Below are 25,346 nucleotides of genomic sequence, written 5' to 3'. Positions count from 1 at the left end.
TTTCCTCTGCATTTCACATTCGCACACAAACATGCACATATTTTTCTATTTCTTTATTCAAAGGTAGTCAGAAGCCAACATGACAGTTCACATTTGAAAGATAAATAAAACAAACATGTTGCATGAACATGAAAGCAAAAATGGAGGAGCTGGTACATTTGAGTTCATAAGGTTTCATTCAGAGGTCAAGTATTGATTGACATTATTTATAGTGACTGTGACACTGCCTGAACTTGAGCTTCAAGGCATTGCTTTAGATATATTTGGGCTTACATTACTCCCAAAAAGTTCAGGGTGACATTTTAAGATGAACCTTAAATGCAAAGGTGAAGGTGACCTTAACTTTTGAATGCGCATCTAACTGTTCAATGTTATGTGATGATCGTGAATGGACCGATAAACATCTGAGCTCAATTAGAATTAGTGAATAAATTAAACAGTCCCCTTCATTTTGCTTTTCCCATATTGACATCCCAAGTCCAGGTGGACACCTAACAATTGAGCAGAAGCACATAATTATCGCCAGGCTTCGAACAGAGGAGGCCACTGAGTGGAGGTTGCTACAGAAAGACTGGAAGAGTCACAAAAGAGCGTAACGTCCTTGGAAATGTTTTGGCCCAACACAAACACCTGTTGAGTAATGCTCCATTCGGGTCCTTGCTAGAGAACAGCAAGCTGTGCAAAACATACACCAAAAAATTGAACAGTTGGACATTTGCATCTACGGTAAGTTGAGAGGTCAAATTAAGTTCAACTGTAGAGAAAATGGAGGATGGAGTGCATTTTTGTCATCCTGAAATTTTATCTGAATATTCCAATTGTTTTGTTGGTAGTATATGACAAATTAAATAAAAACACTGACCCCCCCCCCCCCCCCCCCGCAAAACATGATTATTGATTCGCATTGATGGCTGATTGTCTTGCTGGTGCTATTCAAGTGCATTTAGGGTTTGCCTTGTGAAAAAAAGTCTAGTGAGGCTAGTGATCAAAATGAGACACGGACATTTTATTGGACCACTTGATGCCTCGGTGAAAAGAAAAGTGTTCCTTGCACCACAAATAAGTACAGTCTCTTACTTGGAGTTTATAAACACGCTGTTATACTGAACAGGAAGTGGATACAAAAAAAGCAAAGAACGCAACATTCACATTGATTGTTCGAGTCCCTTGCTGCTCATCACCAGCTGCTGCGACCCGGTTACATCTGATGTTGCCAACCCTCGGTGTGATCAACAAACACGCCAGCAGCGTGCTCTCGTTTCTCTTGCCGTCAGTCGGACTTGTCCTTCTTTTTGCCTCCCCCGATTGGAACCTTGCTGACAACGGCGGAACCGACCGCCGTCACGCCTCCGGCGACGGCGCACACTCCCCCCTTGACTAGGCCCACTCCGGCCGCGGGCACGGCGGCCACGGAGCTGACGGCCGTCTTGGTGAGATCCAGGCTTTTTCCTCCTATCCAGGTCACGCCGCCCACGGTAGCTCCTAAAGCCCCCTTGGTGGCGCCGTACAAGCCCCCCGCTAACCTGCCCAGCATGCCCGTCTGAGTCGGTGGGTGCTCTTTGAGGGGGTCTGATGGATAAATGCGACATGTCACTGAAATTTAGTGGTGGGTAGTCAAAGGCAAGCAAGACCTCCTCTGGTGTCATAAAGACTATCCGAACATTGACAAGCCCAAATTGAATATTTGTTCCATGAATTTAAATTCATTATCAACAGATGATAAGTGATAGGTGATATGTGATAAATATATTTACACATACAGTGTTATCAAGGAGCAAACTAGCGGGAATAGACCACTGAGGCGGTTTTTGAGTACATGCGAGCATATGTATTACATAACTGCAGACAGTCTTTTATTCACAGAAATGCTCTTGGGTGCAATTTTTCATAAGAAAAATCTCATAGCTTACCACCAAACAAAAATGTCACAAAAATATGAATACTGAAATAATGATTATCTTGTCTCAATTTAACCATTAACTAACTTAGCATGCTAAATTAAACGCAAAATTAAAATACTTGCAGTAAGACATGACTTGTTCTGCTGTTTGAAAGCCAACCGGTGAATGAACAGGTTTATTGTACATTCTGCCATCTAGTGGAAAAGCTGGATAAATAAAGATGCATTCAACATTATTTTCATCAAATGTCATTAGTTTTGACAAGATTCCTTGGTTGGGGATCACTGGTGTAGCAAATAAAGGTTATTATGCCCTAAATGTACCCCACAATGAACCTTGGTAAGTATTGAACAACTGATGATGCATTGTGTCAATTTATTTCCATTATTTTTGGTGTGAGACAAATTAATGAGTTGTGGCACAAAAATGAATTGAGAAAAAAGAAGAAAAAACCAAAGATGGACACAAAGTGCTTATTTGCATTAATTTTTGTAAAATACAGTCAGCTTAGGTGGCATATGCATCCACGAGGTCAGGGTTTCAAATCTAGGCTATGTGTGTGAGTGTGTTGTCTTGTTTTTGTTACATAGTGGGGCCAACATTTCGGGATTTCACAGAGTTGTTGGGCCCACCCGTCCATGTGGGGCCATTTTGCTGGGCCCCACAAGTTTAGACCTCTTTTTAAGGGTCAAGACTTGGTTTTAGAGTTTAGGTTTGAATTGGGTTGTGGTTGAGGTTAGGGTAAGGAATAGGGGTAGGCAATCATTTTTGATGGTTGGGGTTAGGGGGAGGGGCTAGGAAATGCATTATGTCAATGAAATGGCCCCACAAAGATAGTAAAACAAACTTGTGTGTGTGTGCGTGCGTGTGCACGTGTGTGCGTGCAACCCGCTGGACATTCAAATACTTTAGTCTTCCTTCACTGACCTGAATCTGCTGGCTCATCATCAATGTAAGCAGGTGGACCCTCAACCACCTGCTCTGCCTGGCTCATCCCTGTGGGAAAATAATGCAGGCAATAACCAAAATATATTTACACATACAGTGTTATCAAGGAGCAAACTAGCGGGAATAGACCACTTAGGCGGTTTTTGAGTACATGCGAGCATATGTATTACATAACTGCAGACAGACCTGGAAAGCATGTTTACAGTATATAACATATCACTGACAACTATTTTGATCATGAATTAATCATTCAAAATAAGTGTTTAACTTCAAATTAGACAAATCCTCTGATTTCATCTGTTCAAGGGAAAATATTTGCAGATTTCTCTAGTCGTCCATAAAAGCAAATTGATTATCTTCGTGTTTAACCACAATAAGGTATTGGCAAGTATCCGCTTTTACTTGGGAAAAGAACGATCAGCATTTTTGCCTAGTTTCTGCCATGTTATTAACCAAAGCAGTAGCTGAATCATAATCAATTTGTTTGTACATTTTTCGCTCTGTCAAATTCAAATAATGTTCTGTTTTTTAAATAAAGGGGTGGAAATTAAACTTTTTTTCCTTTTCTTTTTTTATACTAATAATAAAAAATAATTAACCTTATTTTAAAATAATCGTTCGTTTTCAGCCCTCTCCCGCTCTTTCTATATTACACATTTGGTTACATCCCTTTTTATTAACCAAGGAATTAATATTTAGGTTTATTTCGCTCTGGGCTGTGCTGCTGATCCACAAACAAGGCAGACCTGTTCACTGCAAATACAAAGAGAGCTTCCAAAGCACGACCAAAAACTGCAACGAGGTGTGGACGTGCGGCAAGCTATTTAAAGTAAAAACAACATCGCCGGAAATAAAGCAGGGCATGCCGTTACTTGTTGACATATGGATGACGGCTACGTGGCAGTATGGAGCGAGGATTTAAAGGATTTATGAGAAGCATCGCACGTTAGCAACGCAGCTAAACCCACGAGAGCTAACTTTGGTTAACTTTACACAAACGTAAACGGAAACAAACCCGCTTGCAATGCATGCATTCGTGATTGTAATAAATTTAAACACGATCTTTTAGTGTCGTTTATATAGCTACAGGAAACGCTATTCAATTTCGCCTTCTTCCGAATATTCTAGGTCACACAGCCAGACACGCCACTTCGCTCCCGGTGGACAAAAAGGCATTTTTTGTTTAGTTTTTTAGAATGTTTGTCTTATGCGCCACTAACAATGACAGTACAACTCCTGCCAGTTTTAGTGCGTTTTTTTTAACACATTAGTTTTAGGAGCAGCGACTGATATCATGGCTGACATTTTACGACGAACTAACTCCAGTAAGTTGATACAATATGGCAACTTACCTTCTTTTTAACACCCTTTGGCACAAGAAAAGGACTCCAAATATTTAGAAAGATAATTAAGGCGTGAATTTATGTGGTCGACGGAGAAACTGGTCCGTCCTAGTAGGTTGTTTTTTTCCAAGGATGAGTCAAGGCTCCACCCCCTTGTGCGTGTGCGTGCGTGTGCGTTTGTCGCTCTCTCGCGTCTCTGTCGTTACGCTTTGGTTCAAGTTAAAGTTCTATAAAATACCTAAAACGTTGTGGAAAATTTGGGATTCATTTAAATTATATTTGCTAAATAATCTATATGTATACACAACATACCATTTCAATCTATAAACGGAAATGACGTATTCTCACTTTGTTTCCGGGATCATTGAAGTACACAAAGTACTGTACCACTTTTCCCCCCACTTTATTTATGATCAATTTATTTTTTATCCAGTTTTTTTATCCATTGCATCACAAATAAAATACAATATAAAACCAAAATAAACGCGACAATAGAAAAGGAAAACGGAACGTCTATACCACGTGACACGAGGTCCGTTTTTTTTCATCTTCCCGCCAGTGTTTGTAATAGCTTCGTGAGTGTCCGGAAGCAGCCGCTGAGATGACAGCTGTGTGCTTTTACGATTCGGTTCGGACCTGGTTAATTTAGCCCCCCCCCCCCCCAGTATTTCTACACTATCCCACAACACCCTCGCTTGCTGGACTCTCAGAAGTTCTGCTCGGTGGAGACAAAAGGTAGCTAACCTCATTTTTAAATGTATGTTTGTGGTACCAGAACTGTATTGAGGTAAACGTAGTCCTGTGAGTCAACGTTAAACGATGAGAAGACAGTTACCTGGTTTCATATGATGTCTGTTGTTTAGGAAATGTATTGAAAGTAAACAAAGAGGCAAGCATCCAGAGTATACACATGCAATTAGCTGCCGATTACAGCAGGTGGCAGCATAACCCTTCTAAAGTTTTTATTGGTCAGAAAAAATAGAGGTCTCCTCGATTTACGACGGGGTTCATTGGGCGGCAACGTAAGCTGAGTTTGTGCCTCAGGAACGCGTCGGAGGCCTCTATAATTGAACAAATTAGTAATACATTCATAATTGCAGTAAACTAAACGTGTCTTAAAATACTTCTAGGACATCAATATAAAACAAATTAAAAACACAACGTACATGTCACGTATTCTTACGCTGCATCATATCTATTTTGCACATTGGACTGATTGGAATGAAAAAGATTATTTAAAAAAACAACTACTTTACAAATTGGGATAAAAGTGCATATTGATACCAGAAAAAAACCCAATTGATTCTATTTTTGCAACTCTTGGAAATATTTTGATATAGTAGTATCTAACATTAAACATTTATTACATTTTTTAAAAAAAAAAATCTTTCAACGTTTTAACATTTTCTCATAACTTAAATGTAGGATGTGTTTAATTTTCTTATTGCAATAAGGACACCAAATAAAAAAATAAAAAACATTCAGTGAGCCACAAATGACCCTCGGGCTGAACTTTGGACCCTTCTGCGTTAAATGGACTTTAACTAAACTTTCCTGTGCTGAAATTTGCTATCAAATGTTACATTTTTCGTCCATTCTGAAGTAAATGTGTCAGCCTTTTGTGACGTGGCAAAACACAGCATCTGAAGATCTACAGATGTTATCGTTTTTTAATTAACTGAATAATTGAAAATAAAAGCTTAACAGAAAATAATGGCTTATTGTCCTGTTTCTAGGCCTGAGTAGTATGGAGTTGGAAATGGAGCTAGTAGGAACGGCCCCAGAGGAGTACCTTGGGACAAGAGTCATTAGTCGACCTCCTTCCCTTGTGCGACACCAACCAATATGCTAACACAAATTAGCACGCGCGTGGCTTTGTGTCTGTGGAGGGCCGCACAAAGGCGCTACACACACTGATATGTCATTAGCGAGCAGGTGGGAAGGCACAACATTGAGGCTGTTGCCTCTGACCAAGTGATGAAGTGGTTTCCATGGTGACCAAGCCGCCTGTTGCCATCCCATGTTTTGGCGGGAGGGGGGACTGAAATGAATGCCGGGGTTAAACGCCATGGACAAGCACCACCCGCAGGATGAGTGCTATTCTGGTGACGCTGGATTAGTGAAAATTAAAATGCCACATTTTTGTCATGTAGTATGATTTCCTTTCCGGTCACATGAACAGTTGCTGCCGCTTTATAATTATAAATAAATGAAAGAAAACCTTAACATTACAAATGGCTTGGAAGAGTTAGAAAGACATTTTGTTAACTCGCCTATTAATTTTAAGCCTCTACAATTTGTAACTGGCAAATGGAAGTACTATTTAGAACAAAAATTAACCCTTAAGAATATAATAACGAATAGAAAAAGTCCGCTAAAAACGTAACTGTACCTTGTCAATGCCCCAAAAGACTTGTAATTTCCTTTTGACGCCACAAGATGACGACAAATCACTTTTTTCTATTAGACAAGGCAATGGCCTGACTAAATGAAGCGTCTCCCCTAACTTAAACGTCGGTCCTTAGCTTCAAGATGCCACAAGATGGCACCAAAGCAATGTTCTTGCATTAGTTGCCATTTGTAACTAACAAAATGGAGGTACTGACACTTGCCTATTCGCTAGTTTGCACATTGGCATTAATAGCCTATGGGCAGATTTTGTTCTTCTGCAACACGCAAGATGCCACAAGATAGCGGCAAAGACGTGTCAAACAAAAAGGTAAAGCTGTGGCGCCATTTTATGGTCTTTGGCAACCAGACATATATATGTCTAGCAAAAATGGTAACTGCCATTTACGTATAACAAAATGTAAAATGTAGACACTAACATTAATAACTCACAAAATGGAGGCATTGACGTTAAGTAGCAAATAGTATGACATATTTATGCTATGGTTTGGCAACCAGGTAATTGTTAAGTTTATAGTAAGAGGCAGAACAACAAAATGCTTTCCCACTAGATGGCGAAAGGTTAATTTAGCGTGTAACCAACCACCAGCTGCCATTGATGGAACTGAATACATAAAAGCTTTGAGTCCAAATTAACAGGCCGAGATAAGTAAGTAAATGGAGAAGATATCATCATTCTCTCAAAATTGCTACTTATGCGACATTTTTGTCATTTCGTTTGGCCCAATAAAGGTTGGGAAATATTCTTCTGGAGCTGACTGACCTATTGTGTGCTGCTGTTGTAATATTGGGTCTACAAATCTGTCAGGTTCAGATGTAGACATTTATCAAATAAAGAGAGAAGAAGCATCTGGTTCCAAATTTATTACTCATGAGGAAGAGAAAACTGCAGCCTTAGTTTGATCGGTACAGAGTCTCTCTTGGTTCATCATTCAAATAGTCCCCTTATATGTATTAATCGGGGCATCTGATTACATGACAGAAAGAGAAAAACAACTCCTATCTCACTTCACACTCTCTAATGCGGCATGCAAGTCCAGGGACCCTGGCGTTGACGTGCGTCACGTCTTCTTATCAGTTGTCCCCACTCGGCAGCTGAGTCGTCCACTTGCAACTTCACCAAATACAATAACACTCCTTTGCAATACATAGCAATCATAAACAGAAATTACTACACTATTACGTTGACTTGTGTTTCCCAAGAGGAAATTTACTTCAACACGGCAAATGTATAATAATCCTCCAAAATAATTCCTACATTTCCCTCCTGTTTATTCTACATTTGCCTCCAAAAATGTTGTCATCAAAAGAACTTTGATTTAAAGGTTTTATTCAGTTGAATCATTTACTGGATGACAAACTTAAACATTCCATCATGTCCCCTTTCTATGTTTTAAGTTTTAAGGTGTGTAAAATATGACGGCAGGAGAAATTATCTCATCATTGGTTTGGTCACTAGTGTCCCCTCCATCACCATAATTTGCAGAAATAAGCAAAGGGTACCTCTCTTGTAATTTAGAATTTGTGGGAGCGATGACGGTTGAGATAAGTCGGACGAGTAATGCGCGAATGCAGGGAATACAACAACATCCACACAGCACAAGAATTGAGGTGAACAGAGTCATAGAAATCATGACAGAAAATACCAAACTTTTATATTTGCCAAACGTTTTTTCCCACCACTCGTCCCATGCTGAGGTGGACAGACCTGAGTGTTCTTTCATCTTTCGATTCAGGGTGCGCAGGCCTTCAATGGCTCTCGTGAGGGACCCATCCGGAGATGTGTTGTTTGGTATAAATGTACAACACTGGTCCCCAAACATAGCGCAAACGCCACCTCACTCTGCCAGTAGCATGTCGACCGCAATGCGGTTCTGGAACGCCATGAGTGATGTTGCAGCCAATTGTTCTCTGACAGCTATAAATCCTTCTTCAGTATAATTCCCCAATTCTTGTACATTGTAATGGATGTAGTTGATTCGGTCTACATTTTTATTGGGTGTTACCCATATGAAAATCCTCTATTCTTGTTTATCAGTGCGTGATTTGGTGAATGAATAGCCTTCACGGTCACAAAGACCACACAACATAGCACCGCAAATCTTATCCACGCAATAGCCATGTCGACCGAGAACCCCTAATTAGGTTAGGCGTCTTGGAAAACTTCACTGACCGCAGGTATTTTCAGATTCTATATATCTGCTCCCACCTTTGAATCAGACTTTCGCTCACCCTCCCTGTTGGGTTTGTCGGTTGAGATGACCTTTTTACAATGCGTAAGATGTATCCAAGCGCTCCTTGCTTCAATCTCTATGGCCGTCGGCGTGGTCAGCAGCACTTGATGAGGGCCTTCCCACTTTGGAGAATTCCAGTGCTTCTTTTTGAGGCTTTGGATCAGTACCCAGTCTCCTGGAGCTACTAGTTCTTCCTGTTGGAGAGAAGCACAATCGCCTTCTGGTAGTTTCAATTCATCTCTTTTCTCTAATGTTTTTCGCATGTAATCGGCCAAACTGGCTTCGTTGCCACTGTTAATGATAATAAATAATAATGATAATAAAAAAATTGAGAATAAATTAAAGCCATATGTCGTATACATTCTGTGTATCCGTCCTACCATTCCCCCTGTTGACACATGGGTCACACCATGTGTCAATATAGCGGCCTACTTATAAAGATTTTTTGAGAATAAAACAAAAACAAAAAACTTGCAAGTTAAATATTTTTTTTTTTTTGTGTATTAAGCTGGCCAGCAAATTCATATTTCGTTATCCACAAATTTAAATGTTTTGTTTTAGAAGGACATTGGTTTTCTACAAACTTGCAGTCCTTACATGTTAACTGTTGTTTCGGGTCTTTCTTGTTGGCTTTTTTGCTATTTGTTTTCTCCATGTTGGAGTCAGCGATTCTCTTAAGGAGATTAAACTGACTTTAAATCCCCGAACAAACAATAATGAGGTAGCGAACCTCCACTCACACCGAGGTAGCGAACCTCCACTCACTCCCTCTCTACGGAGTGTAAACGCGCGTAGGACACCGTCGCCCTCTTCCAGTGTTATAGACTCTCTCTGTCTCTTCACGCAACATTGACTAGTATTCTTACGGTTTTTTATTCTATCCCCTTTTCCTCAATTTTATAGACTCCCTCTGTCTATTTCTCAGTCCCCTTTTCCTCAGTTTTATAGACTTCCTCTGTCTATTTCTCAGTCCCCTTTTCCTCAGTTTTATAGACTTCCTCTGTCTATTTCTCAGTCCCCTTTTCCTCAGTTTTATAGACTTCCTCTGTCTATTTCTTTTATCCACGGAGTTTAAATACGTACAGGACACCGTCGCCCTCTTTTCCACGGAGTTTAAACGCGCGTAGGACACCGTCGCCCTTAACTTTAAACGGACACTCATTTACCAAACATCCGCCAATGAAAATATAAGTGTCCTACCAGTGTTGCCTTCTCTCTTCCTGGCTTGCTTCAACTTTCAGTCCCCAGAAACAGGGCCGAGGTCCAGTCCCCTAAAATGGGACAGCTGCCGTGGCCACGGTCTTTCTTGGTCGTCGGCTCTGCCTCTGGGCACCTCCGGTATGTTGCAATCCGGCTATGAAGGACCAATTTAAATGTCAGGTTCAGATGTAGACATTTATCAAATAAAGAGAGAAGAAGCATCTGGTTCCAAATTTATTACTCATGAGGAAGAGAAAACTGCAGCCTTAGTTTGATCGGTACAGAGTCTCTCTTGGTTCATCATTCAAATAGTCCCCTTATATGTATTAATCGGGGCATCTGATTACATGACAGAAAGAGAAAAACAACTCCTATCTCACTTCACACTCTCTAATGCGGCATGCAAGTCCAGGGACCCTGGCGTTGACGTGCGTCACGTCTTCTTATCAGTTGTCCCCACTCGGCAGCTGAGTCGTCCACTTGCAACTTCACCAAATACAATAACACTCCTTTGCAATACATAGCAATCATAAACAGAAATTACTACACTATTACGTTGACTTGTGTTTCCCAAGAGGAAATTTACTTCAACACGGCAAATGTATAATAATCCTCCAAAATAATTCCTACAAAATCACACCGTTGTAATTCAGCTCAAGTAACTTGTGGTTGTTTTTACACCAACTTGATTTGCTCTTTGTCCACGTTTGGGTCGGAGCCCCTCCCGTTTGAAATGGTAAAAGGATTATCTTTTTGGGTGGGAGGGGGTATAATGGTGAGCACTGGAGTGTGGCCAGTGTTGTGGTCCAGGGTCCTAATGAGATCACCGCAGCCCTCATGTGAGCAGCGACACCGCTGGTGGTCCGGTGATGTGGCACACTGGGGCCACAACGGGCCTTCGACTTCTCCACTGTGAAGAGCAAACTGTGTGAAAGGCCAAACAAGGGAGGGCTGGGCGTAAGGGGGCTTTCACTCAAATCCTTTTTAAAAGACCTTTTGTCATTTATACAAGGATTCTTTTATTATTAAAGAACGATTAGAGCATTTTCTATCACAATTAGGCTTTCTCTCACCAATGCGACTGATGTTTGAATTGGGCAAAAGCATGCAGAGATTTTTTTTTAAGATGGTGTTGTCTCCTCTATTTGACCTTAATAACTAAGTGGGCGGCTGATTTATTGCCTGTACTCAGCAGCAGTTTCTGACTGTGTGCAGTCCCCACAAAAGACAACCTGGACATCCCGCTGTTTTTAATAGTTCTTAAATGTGCTAAAAAAAAAAAAAAAACACTAAAGTGTGTGGCAGAGCTATTGCCTTTCCAAATTAGCCCAAAAAGATTTTTTATTTCTTAACACACTTTATCCTCATTAGTAAGACTAAAACTAACTTCCATACTACTTAGTTTTTTTTTCCATTGCCGTGTGACATTTCTACACACTTGTAAGGACAACTTTGGTATACTAACATACAGAGGTGGGTAGAGTAGCCAACAATTGTACTCAAGTAAGAATAGCGTTACTTCAAAATATTACTCAAGTAAAAGTTAAAAGTAGTAATCAAAAAAATCCTTTAAGTACAAGTGAAAAAAGTATTTGCTTGGTACTCAAGAACCAAGTAACTGCTTGAACATGAAGGCTGATTTATTTGTTTAAAAAAAAACAACTAAAAAAAACAATGTAATCAGATAGACAAAAACATGTGCAAATGCTGGCATCTTCAAATCCTAAAATAAAATAACTAACTTTGTGAGCTCGTTGTGTTCTAACTTCGGCCATGGTGCTAAAGCAGGCATGCGCAGTGAGCATTGTCCTCCTGCTTGTTTTAGAGCTTAGCTTTAGAACCACCCACAAGTTAATTGTTTGATTGACACTAATATGCGAAGAATACGCTCCCTCCAAAAGCGAACGGGTCTCTATAAAGACTCGATTCCCATCGTCACATCGAAGAGCCGTTCAAAAGAGTTGATTAGTTCGTGAACGTCACATTACTAATGTCCGCGGAAATACTCCCACATGTGAAAATACGGTAAATCTAATGTATGAATGGGGCGGCGGTGACTACTAAAACGACTCTAGTGTAGCCCAATATAGTGGAGTAAGAGTAGCGTTACTTCTTCACACATCTACTCGAGTAAAAGTAAAAAGTATTGTGTGGTAAAACTACTCTTAGAAGTACATTTTACTCAAGTAAATGTAACACGTTACTACCCACCTCTGCTGACATAACAGGTAAGAATGTAGGGCATCATCACTCCCCCCCTCAGATTGCTGTAGTCTTATTTGGCCTCTAGGGGGTGCTAAGTGGTCACCGGAAGGAGGCAGCCTTGTTTTATGGCTTGTAGCGCCTTTTGTTCGCTTCCATGCTGATCACTCATTCCTCCCCGCCCGGAATAGCTTTGGAAAAGAAGACCCCCTTCCTCCTTGTGCTCTTCTGTTCTCTCTTTATTGAATCCCGCCTCTGTATCATTTATCTCTCCAGTCCCTGCTAAGGGAGGGAGGGGGACTTTTTTTTTTTTCCTGTTCCCCAGCTGGGTTTGTTGACACATGGTCAATCTTGGTCTTTTTTTTACAGTGCCCCCCCTCCACCTCTACTAACCCTTCTGCTTTTCCCTGAACAGTAAAGCTGCCACAGCTGTGGACTGTATTAGTGGAGCTTCTCAGAAGTGAGGGGTGGGTAAATGTGCTGTCAGGATAGATGGAAAGGGGGGTGGGGGGGTATGCTAAATATATTGCGGCCATTAGCTTTTGTTCAACAGTTGACAGTTTTAAAGCATTTCGGGGCGCCAAGGGAGACCAGAGAAGAGTTGACTCCACATTAAGAGCTTTCTAAATATGGCCTGATGAGAGGAATGAGACACTTAAGTTCATCACACATAAGATGTTTGGGTTGGGATGTCCGGGTTATCAAATTCTTTGGCATTTTCACCGTAGCGACGGTAAATCACGTGAAAATGGTCGCCGGTGACTGCAATGGCAAAAAAAAATCCTCCTTTTCAGGGATGACTTCTCTCATTTGATTTCATTACTGTGTCAACATGCCAGGATGTCCAAGTCCAATGAGGATAAAAGATCCCTGCGGCCTGCGGCTGTGCGAAAAACACGCAGTTCCAGAAGCGCAGAGTCTCCGGACTCTGGGCTGGGCCAGTATGGGAAACAGCGCAAGAAGCAGTCCGACTCGGCCCTGGCCCAAGACCTCCGTCAGATGAGCGTGAGCGGGCCGGGAGACCCGACTTCCAGGTGGGGCAACTTTTGAATCCTCCAGAACCGGATTATTCAATCATCTAGGGAAATTCCAAACATGCCTTCTCTTGGTTTCTTCAGTGAAGAAAAGCAGTTAGGCCAACATCAGAATTCTCCCCCTGTGGCCAAATCTGCTGGTGGTCTGGCCTCCGTGGTCCGCCTGATGAAGCTGGGCCGCTGCAAGAACGTGGTGGTGGTGACCGGAGCTGGAATCAGCACCGCCAGCGGAATTCCTGACTTCAGGTGTGTGCCCTCTTTTCTGTCTTACTCCTAAACTGCCTCTCCTCAACTGGCTACTTGCTTGCGTCAGATCTCCAGGAACGGGCCTTTACGCCAACTTGGAGGCATACGACGTCCCATACCCGGAAGCCATTTTCAACGTCGACTACTTCTCCAACGACCCACAGCCTTTCTTCTCTCTAGCCAAGGTGCTTTATCCCGGCAGCCACAGACCCAACTACATCCACTATTTCATCCGCATGCTGCACCACAAAGGCCTGCTGCTCCGCGTGTACACGCAGAATATCGACGGCTTGGAGAAACGTGAGTGACAATACTGTTTTTTTTGTTTGTTTTTTTACTGTATATGTAAAGGTATTGTATTATTTAGCACCATCTAGTGGTGAACTAATAATTCATTCATTTCAAGCAAAAAAAAAAGTCTTATCTCATCAACGTACATAATTTTTTTTTATATAATCACAGGGCTAGTAATCGTTAATGCATAGGTCACACCGCATCTTTCAGGAGGTTGCCATGTTCCGCCGCCATCTTTCTGCTACGAACACCCGAAGAAGAACTTTGCGAATGTAGTTAATTAGCCTTTGGTGGTAGTTGCAGATGGTGTCGGACCCAATGGGTCGACCGCCGCTTACCTTCAGATGGTTGTCGTTGAGTCCCGTGATTCTCACAATTTTTTCATGCTAGTTGTTGCTAGCTTCTCCTGTTAGCTACTTTTGTTAGCCACTCCAGCTAGTTTTTGCTAACCACTCTTGCTAGCTTCCTACCTCCAAATAATAATGGGCACAAATCCACTACTTCCTGAACTCACTCCTTTATTTCCTGCCTTTCACGATTGGACAAATGTGCCTGACCTCAGTAACCACGACAACAATGGCCAGACACACCTGGATTAATCAGTTTGTCCAATCGTGAAGTGGTACTGAGTTCAGGAAGTAGTCGATTTGTGCAAAGAGCCCATTGGTAGTAATTGGTGGTTGGCTTGCACGTGCTTCAAAATAGTTGCATTATATCAGTTCACCACTAGATGGCACTAAATTCTACACTGTTTCTTTAACATTTACATTTTATCTCACTGGCCTTGTTAACTCATGAAGTAATGTTTACTTTCTCAGTGTGTGGCATTCCCGATGACAAATTGGTAGAAGCTCATGGCAGTTTTGTCACCGCTTCCTGTCACCTGTGCTACACGCCGTACCCGGCAGAGGAAGCAAAGGTGCGCTGGAACCTCCGCGAGCGTATTTGTATAGCCCGTTCTGACGTGGCCATTTGTCTCCTAGCGTGCCATCATGAATGGCGACATCCCCTCGTGCACGTTCTGCGCCGCCACAGTCAAGCCCGACGTGGTCTTCTTCGGCGAAGACCTTCCTCAGAAATACTTCCTCCACACCAAAGATTTCCCCAAAGCCGACCTGCTAATCATCATGGGGACCTCGCTGCAGGTGCTCGGCAGCGTCCGCGGGGCTCTCGCCTTCCAGCGTTGCTCAATTCTCACCAAATGGCGTTTCAGATCGAGCCTTTCGCCAGTTTGGTGAACACGGTGCGCTCCAAGGTGCCGCGGCTGCTCCTCAACCGACATGCCGTGGGCCCGTTTCAGAGGGTGCCGCTGCGCAGAGGGGACCACGTGGAACTGGGCGATCTGGAGAACACGGTGCGGCGGTTCGCCGAAATGCTGGGCTGGAACGACGACATCGTGGAGCTGATGAAGAGTCTGGAACAAGAGGTTGGCTCGCAAATAGATTAGAAGCCATGTCCAAAGTCTGACCACCCGACCATTTTGTAGTCCACCAACTGTTTTTTTAGAAGCAGACACCAAAAATAACATTTGACACAGCCCATGGCGCAATTAGTGTGTTTTTTAAAAACAATTTTAAAGGGTGGGTTTATAAAATGGAGTCAGGTTGTGCAACTGATCCAATCAAATGAATTCTCAGCAGCACATCCCGACGTTGGTCAATGGCACAAGCGGGACTGGCGGCGAGGACGAATCGGACTCCGAGACGGACAGCAAGTGCTCGGCGTCCTCCTGTCCGAGTAACTGATGGCGGGAAAGTTTTGACTATTGTTCCTGATCATGTTTGATGCCGACACATGTGCTTGTAATGCTCTTTGTGTACATGTGACAAATATAGCCATCTGTGTATGTTTTATACAGTAAAAACACAATTTTATGCAATATTTAATAAAGACAGTGGAGAACTTGTTTTACATTTTTTATTAAACACATTGTTTTGTTTGTTTGTTTCAGTGTTCACTAGATAAAATAAATATAGTGAGGTTTACATCATGTAAAAGTGCAAAAAGAACACATTCTCTTCAGGAAAAAAAATTATATGACATGCAATATAAATTGATGTATGCAGGTGGTTAGATGTGGAGTTCATCATCACCAAAATCTACTGGTTGAAAGGAATGTTGAGAATAAAGTAAGGCCTTAAATTATATCTAGAAATTACAGTGGGACCTTGACTTAAGAATTTTTTTCTGACCTGCCGGCTGGTGCATAAATAAGTTTACTTGTATTTAAGAGCAATTTTCAAATGAAATTAGCCTAGGGATGAACAAGTCATTCAAATGTCATCCATTTTCAAACCTTCCTTTAAACTTACACGTGGAAAAAACAGCCAGGACTTAAAAAAAGTTACCCGGGAATGAATTAGTTAATTGAAATTAAAATCAACATCATCAATGTAGTAGAATGCAATTTTTAAAATCACAAAGGCTGCATTTTGGGGAGGAAAGCTTCTTGCAGGTTGGCTTAATTTGTATATATTTTTTATTTATATCATGTTGTAGGTAAGTTCAGTGCCTAAGAAGTGCGGTGCACTTTGACTTGCTTCACAACACATGGAAAGTTGAAGTGATAAAGTCACAGAATTGTATGCATTAATTGTTGTAATGATTTACTGACTTGTTTGGTAGAATTTTGGGTTGCTGTAGTGATTAGTAGACTCTTAAGACTGAATGTAAAAATATTTAGTAAAATAACAAATATAAGTAGATAAATTGTCTTTTATAGTAATTCACGGTTGATTTGTCCTTTTTTTTTTTTTTGCATAACCCTAACCTACAACACCCGATATATTTATTCAAAAAATAACAAATGAACATGAAAACATGGCAAGAGGACCTTGAAAAAGAATCATAATTGCAATATTAAAAGGGGAACAAAGTCAACACATGATAAGGATTTTATGATTGTAAATAATGGTCTCAAAATAAATGAGCATTCTTAAATAACAAAAACGACCGCGTGACTCGTAACAATTGCGCAATCACAATAGTGGAACCAACAAAGTGGCGACGGTGATGTCGTTTTTGGTCAGGATTCTTACGGACAACATGGAAGCTGGTCTTAAATTTCATTTCAAATTGAATTTAAACGTAACTTGTCTTAAGCTGGAAGAACCGCGTTGCAAGTCAAGGTACCACTGTATAGTAAATATTGAAATAAAAACGTTTTCTTTACAGTAATACCGAGCACGTGGAATGTTAGCCGAGAACAAAGCCACGAGGCTCCCTTTGAGCTTCAAAAAAGATTCACAGTGACACTTTTCCAAAATTGTAAATACACCTCAAACCCGAATAGGTATGTCCCACGCTCACTACAGACTTCATGTTTTAATTTAGGTCAATAAATGAATACAACAAATGAAAAAAAAAATGGAGCAGGAAAAGTTCTACAAAAAAGTACAGGTGAAGGAATGATTGCCATGCAATCAACTATTATTTAAATAACGCCTCAATTTAGGAACAAATAAACAAAACAACAAACAAACAAAAAAGGTGCAACAGTGAAGTCTCTTCACCTTCACGGCGGACTTCCTCAAAAGTCCTCCTGAAACGAGACCCGTGCCATTTGAGCTGCGTTGCACAGTACTGTGGGGGCTGGATGGTTTGGGGAGAGACATCTACAATTATTCCCCCCCCCCCGTGGGATGATTGTTCACACAGGTTCGGAGAAACTGACCATTTGGACGCTAGTGTGTGCTTTGGCTGTCATTGAATTGGGTTCATGTAATGGAGGTCAAGCATACTTGCAATAGCACGTGAAAGCTCACAGTATATTAGTAGCAATCCCCAAATACTTTTTTTGTACAAAAATATTTCGGGTGAAATTCCAGAATAAACCCCAAATCTTTACTGGTGAACAGACGTGATTGATTTATTTTCCACCTTCTCTGTTCTATATGCCAATTAGGAAGTGCCCAATAACCAGAATAAAAATGACATCTATTCTTTCGCCTCGAAGAAACGGTGACAATTTGTATTGTTGTGCTTGGCCACATATTAAATAAATTTAGGAAACAAGTTAGGACAACATTCTTCTAAAGAGGAATCCACCTTCCACGAGGCGGTCTGTCTGATACGCAACACAGCATTGTGGGGGTTTTTCCCCCACCTACCCGCTCCCGTGCCGACACGCGGGCATAAAACTCTAATCAGAGTCTGATCCAGCATCGTCTCCTGGTAGCGCGCGTAGTGTTTCTTCCAGGGGTGCCAACGTCCCATCGGACTTGACTCCCATGGGACGGATCAAGTTCTGCCTGCGCACACAAACAAAATGGCTGACTTGTGAGTCGCTCTCGCAAATGGAACCTTTACTGGATATGTATACTTTACATTTCTCATCTATGAAAGTTGATATTTGAGAAATTATTTGGTGTGCAAAAAAGTGTTTTATCATTGTCAATAGGCGTATTATAAGTATTTGACATTTTTTTTTGTACTTACGTGGCATTTCGGAGTCCCCAAATCCCCCCCCCATGGACGCTTGTCCATGACACAGTCCAGACAACCCCTCACCCTCATCCTCCCGCTCTCCTCCTCCTCCTCTCCAGCGGCAGTTTAATTACAGGATCAGCATTGGGGCTAATCTCCTCAAAGCCACGACTGCCCCTTCATCCTAATCCAATTATACCTCCCGTGTGTGCGTGCGTGTGTGCGTGCGTGTGTGCATGCACGGCCACTCCCTTCAAGATGACTCCACTCTGACCAGACTGGTCCCAGCCAGTCGACAAGAAAAACGGAACGGATTTTTTTTAATAGGTTTTAGGTGAACTAATGAACACACACACTCGCACATACAAAAAAAAAAAAGGGGGGGGGGGGGGGGGAGAGAGCAATGATGATGACGCGTCAAATCGGTAAAATTACTGAATGAACAATACTGAGCTCTCCAGAAAAAAAAAAAAAACGGAATGCAACATTTTGTCATGGTTTCACTTCAGGCCAGCAAAAGTCAACCACTTTCTTTGATCAGGAAGTAGTTCGTACCCTTGTGTCTAATGTTTACCAACGTTACGAAAATATCTCGTCACATGATACACTATAGCTGACAGTTCTTTGTCAACAACGCAGTGATTCCCAAAGTCAAAAGTCAGCAGATCCAGTGAAGCCTAACGAGATGTTTACCCCCCCCCCCACCCCAATTAACAACACACAAAATTGACAAAAGGCTGCAGGTAGAGTATGTGCTAATTGGAGGAGCGGTTAAGCAGTTAGCGGAGGACATTCTTCCAGGGTTGATTCATCCCCTTAGAGCCCGTGTTGTGTGTTTTGGAGTCGCAGCACTAGGATGAAAGAAAGGCGAAGCGGTTCTCTGAAAAGAATCTTCCTCTTTATGGGGCGCACGTGCCTCATTACGCATCAGCCCTCGCGACAATAGCCGGGCCCGTGCAATTGTTCAGCCTCTTCTCACAAGAATAAAGTCAGGACGCTCAGTTTGGTTATTAGAACCATGAATAGAAAAACCTGCGCAATAGGTCTGCTCCGTTAACCAATTAGGCGGAGCCTAATTAATGGAGCTCTAATAACAATTTTGTGTGCTGCTTCCGGCTAATTGACGCGGACGAGATTCCTTGCCGGGAGCGACTCGGTTGGCAGGGAGAGACGAGACGGGCGTTTGGGATGCGAGCGCGGCAAAGGTCAGCGCTAATATACATCAAGGTGCCTCAATGCTGCTGCTTGTTAAAATGTTAGCACACTGTCAACACCTTTATATGGCGAACACCTTCAGGGTCGGACAAAACAAAAAATATGCCTCACTACTTGCGCGGGACCTTGGCTCAGCGCATGAATGGTGTGTATTTTGTTTTTCCACTTGGCTTTTTTTTTTGTGTCCAACACTGAATGGACTGTATATGACAATCCTTTATTGTAGTTTGTTGCTTGAATCTTGCACAGAAGAAATACCCTATATTAAAAATAATAATAAAACTCTAAAAATTAATGAGAACTGAATTTAAAAAACAAACGTCAAAATGAAATTTTATTGTAATCCTGGTGAGCACCCGGGTACGAATTATGACGTACAGCGGCTCCTTTCAAGTGCTCTCATTTTACCCTTAACAAACCACCAAAAAGCTACGGTTGCCGTGGTTACCTTGACAACTTGTCCAGCATGTTGACAAGTTTCTGGGCTTCGTACTCCTTCTGCTCCTCGGTCATTTCCTCCATGGGGTTCGGCATGGGTTCCTCCACATGACCGGTGATTGGGTTGATGCTGGGGAAAAACAAAAAGGTTATTTTATACGATACACGCACAACCCACTTTATTAGGTACAGTGTCATCTAATACAAGAGCTTTATTGTTGACACTTGTTATGGGCTGTTCCAGTCATGCTGTGACTCAAAAGGATAAAATATTTAAAATGATTGCACTGGTTCCTTTTCACTTCTTAAAGTTGGCCAACTTAAAAAATTCTGAAATTCATAATGAGAGACACTCACAAAGGTTTGGCAGTTTTGTACTCCTCTGTGTCAGAGTCTTCATCCGGGGAGTACTCGGTCTCTCCCCGCCCTCCTCCCAGCAGCCCTCGTGCCATCAGGAGTCCCGCCGCGTTCCCGTAACCTGTGTACTTCAACAGGTTGTCCACTACATAACACAAACACAGACCACGTTTCATGTAAATGAATGGAGCCCATTTGGATTTACAGTACACAGTGACAAAATTTCATTTCAGGGTCCAAACTTGCAATAATTCATTAAAACAGTAAGCAAGTCTCCTAGCCCGAAATCACACAACACCCTTAAGAGGTTATTGACTAATTTGGCTTGATACAAGTTCCAGTTTTATGATTATTTTTAGGCTTTGGAAGGATTGAAAAAAAAAAGGAAAGGAAGAAAAAAAAAAAGGGGGGGGGGGGCTAAATCGCCAGTCAATTTGAAATTGGGTGAGCATGTCAACAAATAAAAGCACTCAAAAAAATAAATTCTCAAGGACCTACGCACAATATTGAACAGGAAATTGGCCATTTTAGGACCTAATTCCACAAGTCACATTTTGGCACATTTCCACAAGGGATTTAATTTAAAAAATAAAAATAAAAAAAAATAAAGGAGCCCCACACGGAAGCGGGTGTACTAGACAGTCGGGCAACGCAAATGGATGTTTCTGCTCGTGGCCTGACAGACGCGCACTCGTCCCTCCCTCCTTACCACTCTCTTTGCACAAAACAAAGAGAAACTCTGCGGCCGCCTGCTTGACAGCCATCTCCACGTGCGTCATCAGGCGCACCAGTTTGTTCCTGGTGGTGGTTCCCACCTCCGGCCTCATCTTCACATCTGTGAGTGGAGGAAGCACCTATAGAGTGGACAATTATAAAAATAAATAAATTAAAAAATTTTTTTAAAAAAATCAGGCATTTGATGAAGATGTTGTGTTTTTTTTTTTTTTTTTTTTGCAGTACCTGAACTTTGATATATCTTCGGATTTCTCTGTGGTGTCTGGACCCTTCAGACAGTAGGCTGAGCACAGGAGTGAGACCCTCTTTGTAGTTGGAGCCCTAACACATATGGATCGTGAGCTCTACATGCTGCAACGCTAAAAGCATCTCGGTAAACATTTGATCGTTAGAAGAGTCAAATGACTACTGTGGAACTTTTAAGGCAAAGTACCACTATACTTTTTAAACGGCACCGAGTAAAGAGAGCAGACCTTGATCAAGGTTAAACAATCATTCCTGATCGATGCCTTCCTAATAGTGGACATATCGGTGCCTTAGTGGTTAGCAGGTCTGCCTTGCAGCCGAGAGATCCTGGTTCGACTCTGAGCGCTTGCAGTTTGCGTGCACACCCTGTGCCTTTGTTCAGTTTTGATTCTGAGTGGGAATATTTGTTTATATGTTCCCTGTGATTGGCTGCTGACCAATTCAGAGTTTTATTGATTAGCAACCACTCCTTGATTCACCACTACTCCATTAGATGTACTGCTGGTGTATCTAATATCATAATTTTTTTACCTTGTCTATCCGTTTCTCCATGAAGTCCAGTAGCACCTGTATGGCCCTCATGTTTTTGCCACCATATTCCTCCAGGCCTCCCCGTACCGGCAAGTCGATTAACACGTCCAGGCAGGACACGGGCAGGTTATTCAGCAGGTTGACAGCATGGCTGTGGGTTACGCAGAAAAATATGCTCACACTCCAGCATAGACTTTTGGGGAGAAAATTGAGGCTAGTCGGGTCACAGGGCTATCAACATCATAAAGTCGTCTTCGGTCGTTTGTATTTCAACATAATGAACCACCGTTTATCCTGTTCACCGCAATAAAAAAATGGCAAGGAGAAAATTGTGCAAAGGCATTGTACTGAGTATAGTACAATGAGATTTACAGTTAGGACAGCTACTTCTTTGCATTTTGCAGTATTATTTTTGCAGTCTGGACTCGCCCTGTGGCACCGCATTGCCTCTCACAGGTCAGTCGTGGTACTACAACAGACATCATGCTGATTTTTTTTTCTTCTTGGTGTGGTGTGTCTCACATTAATATAAAATGGCTATGATGTTAAAAACTATGATGTGTGTTCCCTGCTTCAGTCAGTGATTTTCTCTTTGTGCCACTTGAGCTGCAAAGACATGAAGCTTATTATGCAGTCGCTTCCTGGCCAGCCACTAAGCTCCAAAAGCCAATATCAGCTGAGGGGTTTATTCTACGACGTGATCACTTTGTACAGAACAGATTCAACTTTGATCGGCTGGTCAGAGCAAAACATGACAGATTGTATCGAAATGTTTTAAATCTTTTGTCATCTTTATATTAGATGAATATTGTTCTTGATCTATTAAGAGGTGGATTAAGTCAATCTGTATGCACAAACCACCACTTGTATGACATAATCCTGGGTCTGTGTGATGCGTGCATGCTATGGCGGTCAAGTGACAGCGATTGCTTTTTGCTTTGAGTCTTTCAATGCCTGTTTGACAGAAAGAACACAGGCACTAAAGCAACAATGGATGTACGGTACGAGAAGTTCAAGTTCCCCACCTGTGTGCTTCCTCCGTTTTCTCTTCTGTCTCAGTCCGTAACATCAGCACATGGCGCAAGATGGCGGCAATGACTCTGTATTGGTGGTCATCCTCCTTAAAAAAAACAAATTAATTTTAAAAAGGGCGCTCGTCAAACAATTACTTTATGAGACCTTGTATTTTTATTGTGAAAAATACAATTTAAAAATACAATTTATCTAGTGACTAATGAGGCTATAGAAAGTGGATGAGCCACACAATCCACTCACCTGGCCGCCAACATTGCACACAGTGAGGTTGAAAAGGGCTTTGAGAGCTTCCATCGCTCTCTCATTGTCCTCTGCTGGCAGGGGCAAAGCCTGCGGGTCGGGCCGGGCCGCCTCGTATGTGCCGTCCCACCTCACGTCAAGGGTGTGCTCCAGCACCTCGGCCAGGAGCTTCACCACCTGCCTCTCCTTCCTCAGCTCCCCCCGCAGATCCGAGCGCAGCGCCGACAGCAGGAAGAGGAGGCGCAGCGTGAACAGGCCCACCTCGTGGTGCCACGCGGCGGCCGTGTGCAGGCTGGCGCACAGGCCGTGGGCCAGCTTCACATCCACGCTCACCTGCTGAGCCGCCGCGCTGTTGTACACCACGTTGCACAGGCACTTCAGGGCCTCCACCACCACCACCCTCTCTTCCTCGGCCACCGGCGCGCTTGGCTGCGGGGGATCCTGGCCGTCGCCCGCCGTCTCCCCGGTGCCCAACCGGGCCATCCTGGCCAGAGTTAGCATGCCGTCCCGGGTGGCGACGGGTGCCAGGACGCACTTGTCGCGGGAGAGGATGCGGAGCGTCTCCAGACACGTCTTCTGACAGCTGGGCTGCACTTGCATCCCGAGCACTATCAACACACTCTGGCACAGCTTCTGAAATCACAACAGACTCTTATTGGCAATGTGCGATTAGAATACATATGTCAAACATTCTGAAAACATACATGTTAGGTTAATTGTGATCGGTGTAGAGTGCCATTGCTCAAAGTCAGCTCTTATTGAGGACTCTAAACAAACGCCTCTCTGGACCCCAGTTCCACCCGCCACCCTTATAAGGGTAAGGGCTCCAATGATGGATACAATGTATAATACAATGATGGCGTTTGCTTACACTGCGCAGTGTTTCCTCCTTCTGGTCAAAAGTGAAGGTGTGGGCGTTCTGGAAAGGAGAAAGGCTTATTGTAGGTAATTAACATACCAATTGCACAATAGAAGTCGAACAGTGAAAGCATTTTGTTGCTTAATGACGTCATAAACTACATAAATACCTTAATGTTGTGACTGTGTGTGCACTGCACATTATTTATACAAGGCTTAACATACATTTTGTTGGCGTCGGGACACAACTAGAATGTTAATAAACGTTAAACATCACGAGGCTGTACTTTTGTCTTTAGGAGGCTTATCGGGATAACTCGTTGACTTAAAAGCAATCCGCTTAATTAGCAAGGCTGCTAGCTGACGCTCGAGCTACGTTTGTTTATAGCCGACGCAAAGAAAAAGAAAAAGAAAAAGAAATAGACCAAGCACAACTTACCTCTCGATTAAACTCCCGGAGAAGCTCCTCTATGTTCACCTCGTTGGCACTTTCGAGCTGCGACAACACATTATTTAAGTCCATGACGGCTGTCAAATAAACACAACACGGCTGCTTGTGTGGGTTTTGAGTGGCTGGCTAGCTAGCTCTCAGGCTAGCTTGATGCGTTTACGTGTCGGTTCGCCGGTGCGGAAATTTAAACACTGTTACCAGCGGCGGATTTCAGAATTTCATCAGAATTTCATCATTCCAATCGTTCATTGTATAATTTACTTAAAAAAAATGTTTGTTTGTTTGTTTTTTAAATAAATGAAATGAAGAAACACCTCTACAATGTTTGCTTTATATTTTCATTACACAAATCATAGTTAATCAAAATCGTCCATTCACTACATGCAGATAGTCAAACACAAACGTGTCTGGTGTAGTTAAAAAAATTAAAAAATAATGCATTTATTTGTAAAAGACGTTATTTAAAAGAAAACATCAGTGAGATAAAATCAAAAATAATTAAACACAATAAAATGAATTAAAATTAATTGCAATAGATTGTTATTATCGTTAGCATCATAGCATTGTTGCCCAAGTTTTTTTTAAGTGAATGTAATAATGTCAATAAAAATACCAATGCGTTTGCTATTTTCTTCAGTTTTATCAGTATTTATCAATTCCTTTTAGTAATTGTGGTTTTGTCATTCAAATTGTCTAATTGTCTAAAAAAAAATCGGTGGACATTCTTTTCTCTGGCAGTGATTGTTTTCTGCTGCATCATTTAAATTTGATTACAAATTGAATAAAATTATATTCTAAATAATTTACTGTGAAATGTGTTGACTAATTGCCTCAGAATAAATACAACTAAAACAGCCCAGCACTTTTCAACAAGTACAAAAAAAATGACTTCATATTTCTATTAGGAAAATAGAATAAAATAAATGAGAATTAATCTGTTTAATTTATTTTTAAGTGTGCAAAACAATACTTGACTTTATTTAATAATTGAAAATTATGTAGAA

The 25,346-nt window shown here is 41.9% G+C and overlaps 3 protein-coding genes across 11 annotated transcripts; 1 reads left to right on the top strand and 2 right to left on the bottom strand.

Annotated features, from left to right (window-relative positions):
- Positions 1–908: 908 nt before the first annotated feature.
- On the bottom strand, positions 909–14,314 carry tmem263 (transmembrane protein 263). 2 transcript variants are annotated; one of them, XM_077567855.1, is made up of 3 exons: positions 14,150–14,314; positions 2,829–2,897; positions 909–1,569 (listed from the first exon to the last, which is right to left on the bottom strand). In XM_077567855.1, exons 2-3 carry the CDS (start codon positions 2,893–2,895, stop codon positions 1,271–1,273), a joined length of 366 nt encoding a protein of 121 aa, XP_077423981.1. In that variant the 5' UTR covers positions 2,896–2,897; positions 14,150–14,314; the 3' UTR covers positions 909–1,270. The 2 variants fall into 2 exon arrangements, with proteins under 2 accessions (XP_077423981.1, XP_077423980.1); XM_077567854.1 differs by lacking the exon at positions 14,150–14,314 and adding an exon at positions 4,202–4,433.
- LOC144053422 (NAD-dependent protein deacetylase sirtuin-3) lies at positions 4,764–15,741 on the top strand. 8 transcript variants are annotated; one of them, XM_077567852.1, is made up of 9 exons: positions 12,316–12,566; positions 12,653–12,704; positions 13,077–13,271; positions 13,356–13,517; positions 13,585–13,817; positions 14,630–14,730; positions 14,795–14,956; positions 15,025–15,237; positions 15,449–15,741. In XM_077567852.1, exons 3-9 carry the CDS (start codon positions 13,078–13,080, stop codon positions 15,554–15,556), a joined length of 1,173 nt encoding a protein of 390 aa, XP_077423978.1. In that variant the 5' UTR covers positions 12,316–12,566; positions 12,653–12,704; position 13,077; the 3' UTR covers positions 15,557–15,741. The 8 variants fall into 8 exon arrangements, with proteins under 8 accessions (XP_077423975.1, XP_077423973.1, XP_077423972.1 ...); XM_077567849.1 differs by lacking the exons at positions 12,316–12,566; positions 12,653–12,704 and adding an exon at positions 4,764–4,927; XM_077567847.1 differs by lacking the exons at positions 12,316–12,566; positions 12,653–12,704 and adding an exon at positions 11,401–12,060 and having other exon boundaries at positions 15,452–15,741.
- ric8b (RIC8 guanine nucleotide exchange factor B) lies at positions 15,715–24,509 on the bottom strand. Its single transcript, XM_077567845.1, has 10 exons — positions 24,331–24,509; positions 23,905–23,952; positions 23,034–23,666; positions 22,784–22,878; positions 21,759–21,909; positions 21,207–21,302; positions 20,956–21,100; positions 20,247–20,391; positions 19,900–20,019; positions 15,715–18,061 (listed from the first exon to the last, which is right to left on the bottom strand). Exons 1-10 carry the CDS (start codon positions 24,412–24,414, stop codon positions 17,953–17,955), a joined length of 1,626 nt encoding a protein of 541 aa, XP_077423971.1. The 5' UTR covers positions 24,415–24,509; the 3' UTR covers positions 15,715–17,952.
- Positions 24,510–25,346: the final 837 nt, after the last annotated feature.

This window comes from Vanacampus margaritifer, chromosome 6 (assembly GCF_051991255.1).
Source record: "Vanacampus margaritifer isolate UIUO_Vmar chromosome 6, RoL_Vmar_1.0, whole genome shotgun sequence".
Taxonomy (NCBI): Eukaryota; Metazoa; Chordata; class Actinopteri; order Syngnathiformes; family Syngnathidae; genus Vanacampus; species Vanacampus margaritifer.
Note: the sequence above shows the minus strand (reverse complement) of the source record. Positions and strands in the feature narration are given on the sequence as shown.

What these genes read in the sequence shown, in the direction of transcription:
- tmem263 (XM_077567855.1), bottom strand. Translation starts at nt 2,895, where the DNA reads ATGAGCCAGGCAGAGCAGGTGGTTGAGGGTCCACCTGCTTACATTGAT. An exon ending in TGATGAGCCAGCAGATTCAG is followed by an intron (nt 1,570 to 2,828) that starts GTCAGTGAAGGA and finishes TTTATCCATCAG; the next exon opens with ACCCCCTCAAAGAGCACCCA.
- LOC144053422 (XM_077567846.1), top strand. Translation starts at nt 12,026, where the DNA reads ATGTCCGCGGAAATACTCCCACATGTGAAAATACG. An exon ending in CTCCCACATGTGAAAATACG is followed by an intron (nt 12,061 to 13,076) that starts GTAAATCTAATG and finishes TCAACATGCCAG; the next exon opens with GATGTCCAAGTCCAATGAGG. An exon ending in TATCGACGGCTTGGAGAAAC is followed by an intron (nt 13,818 to 14,629) that starts GTGAGTGACAAT and finishes TTACTTTCTCAG; the next exon opens with TGTGTGGCATTCCCGATGAC.
- ric8b (XM_077567845.1), bottom strand. Translation starts at nt 24,414, where the DNA reads ATGGACTTAAATAATGTGTTGTCGCAGCTCGAAAGTGCCAACGAGGTG. An exon ending in AGGAGGAAACACTGCGCAGT is followed by an intron (nt 23,667 to 23,904) that starts GTAAGCAAACGC and finishes TTGTGATTTCAG; the next exon opens with AAGCTGTGCCAGAGTGTGTT. An exon ending in TGTGCAATGTTGGCGGCCAG is followed by an intron (nt 22,879 to 23,033) that starts GTGAGTGGATTG and finishes GTTTTTTTTAAG; the next exon opens with GAGGATGACCACCAATACAG.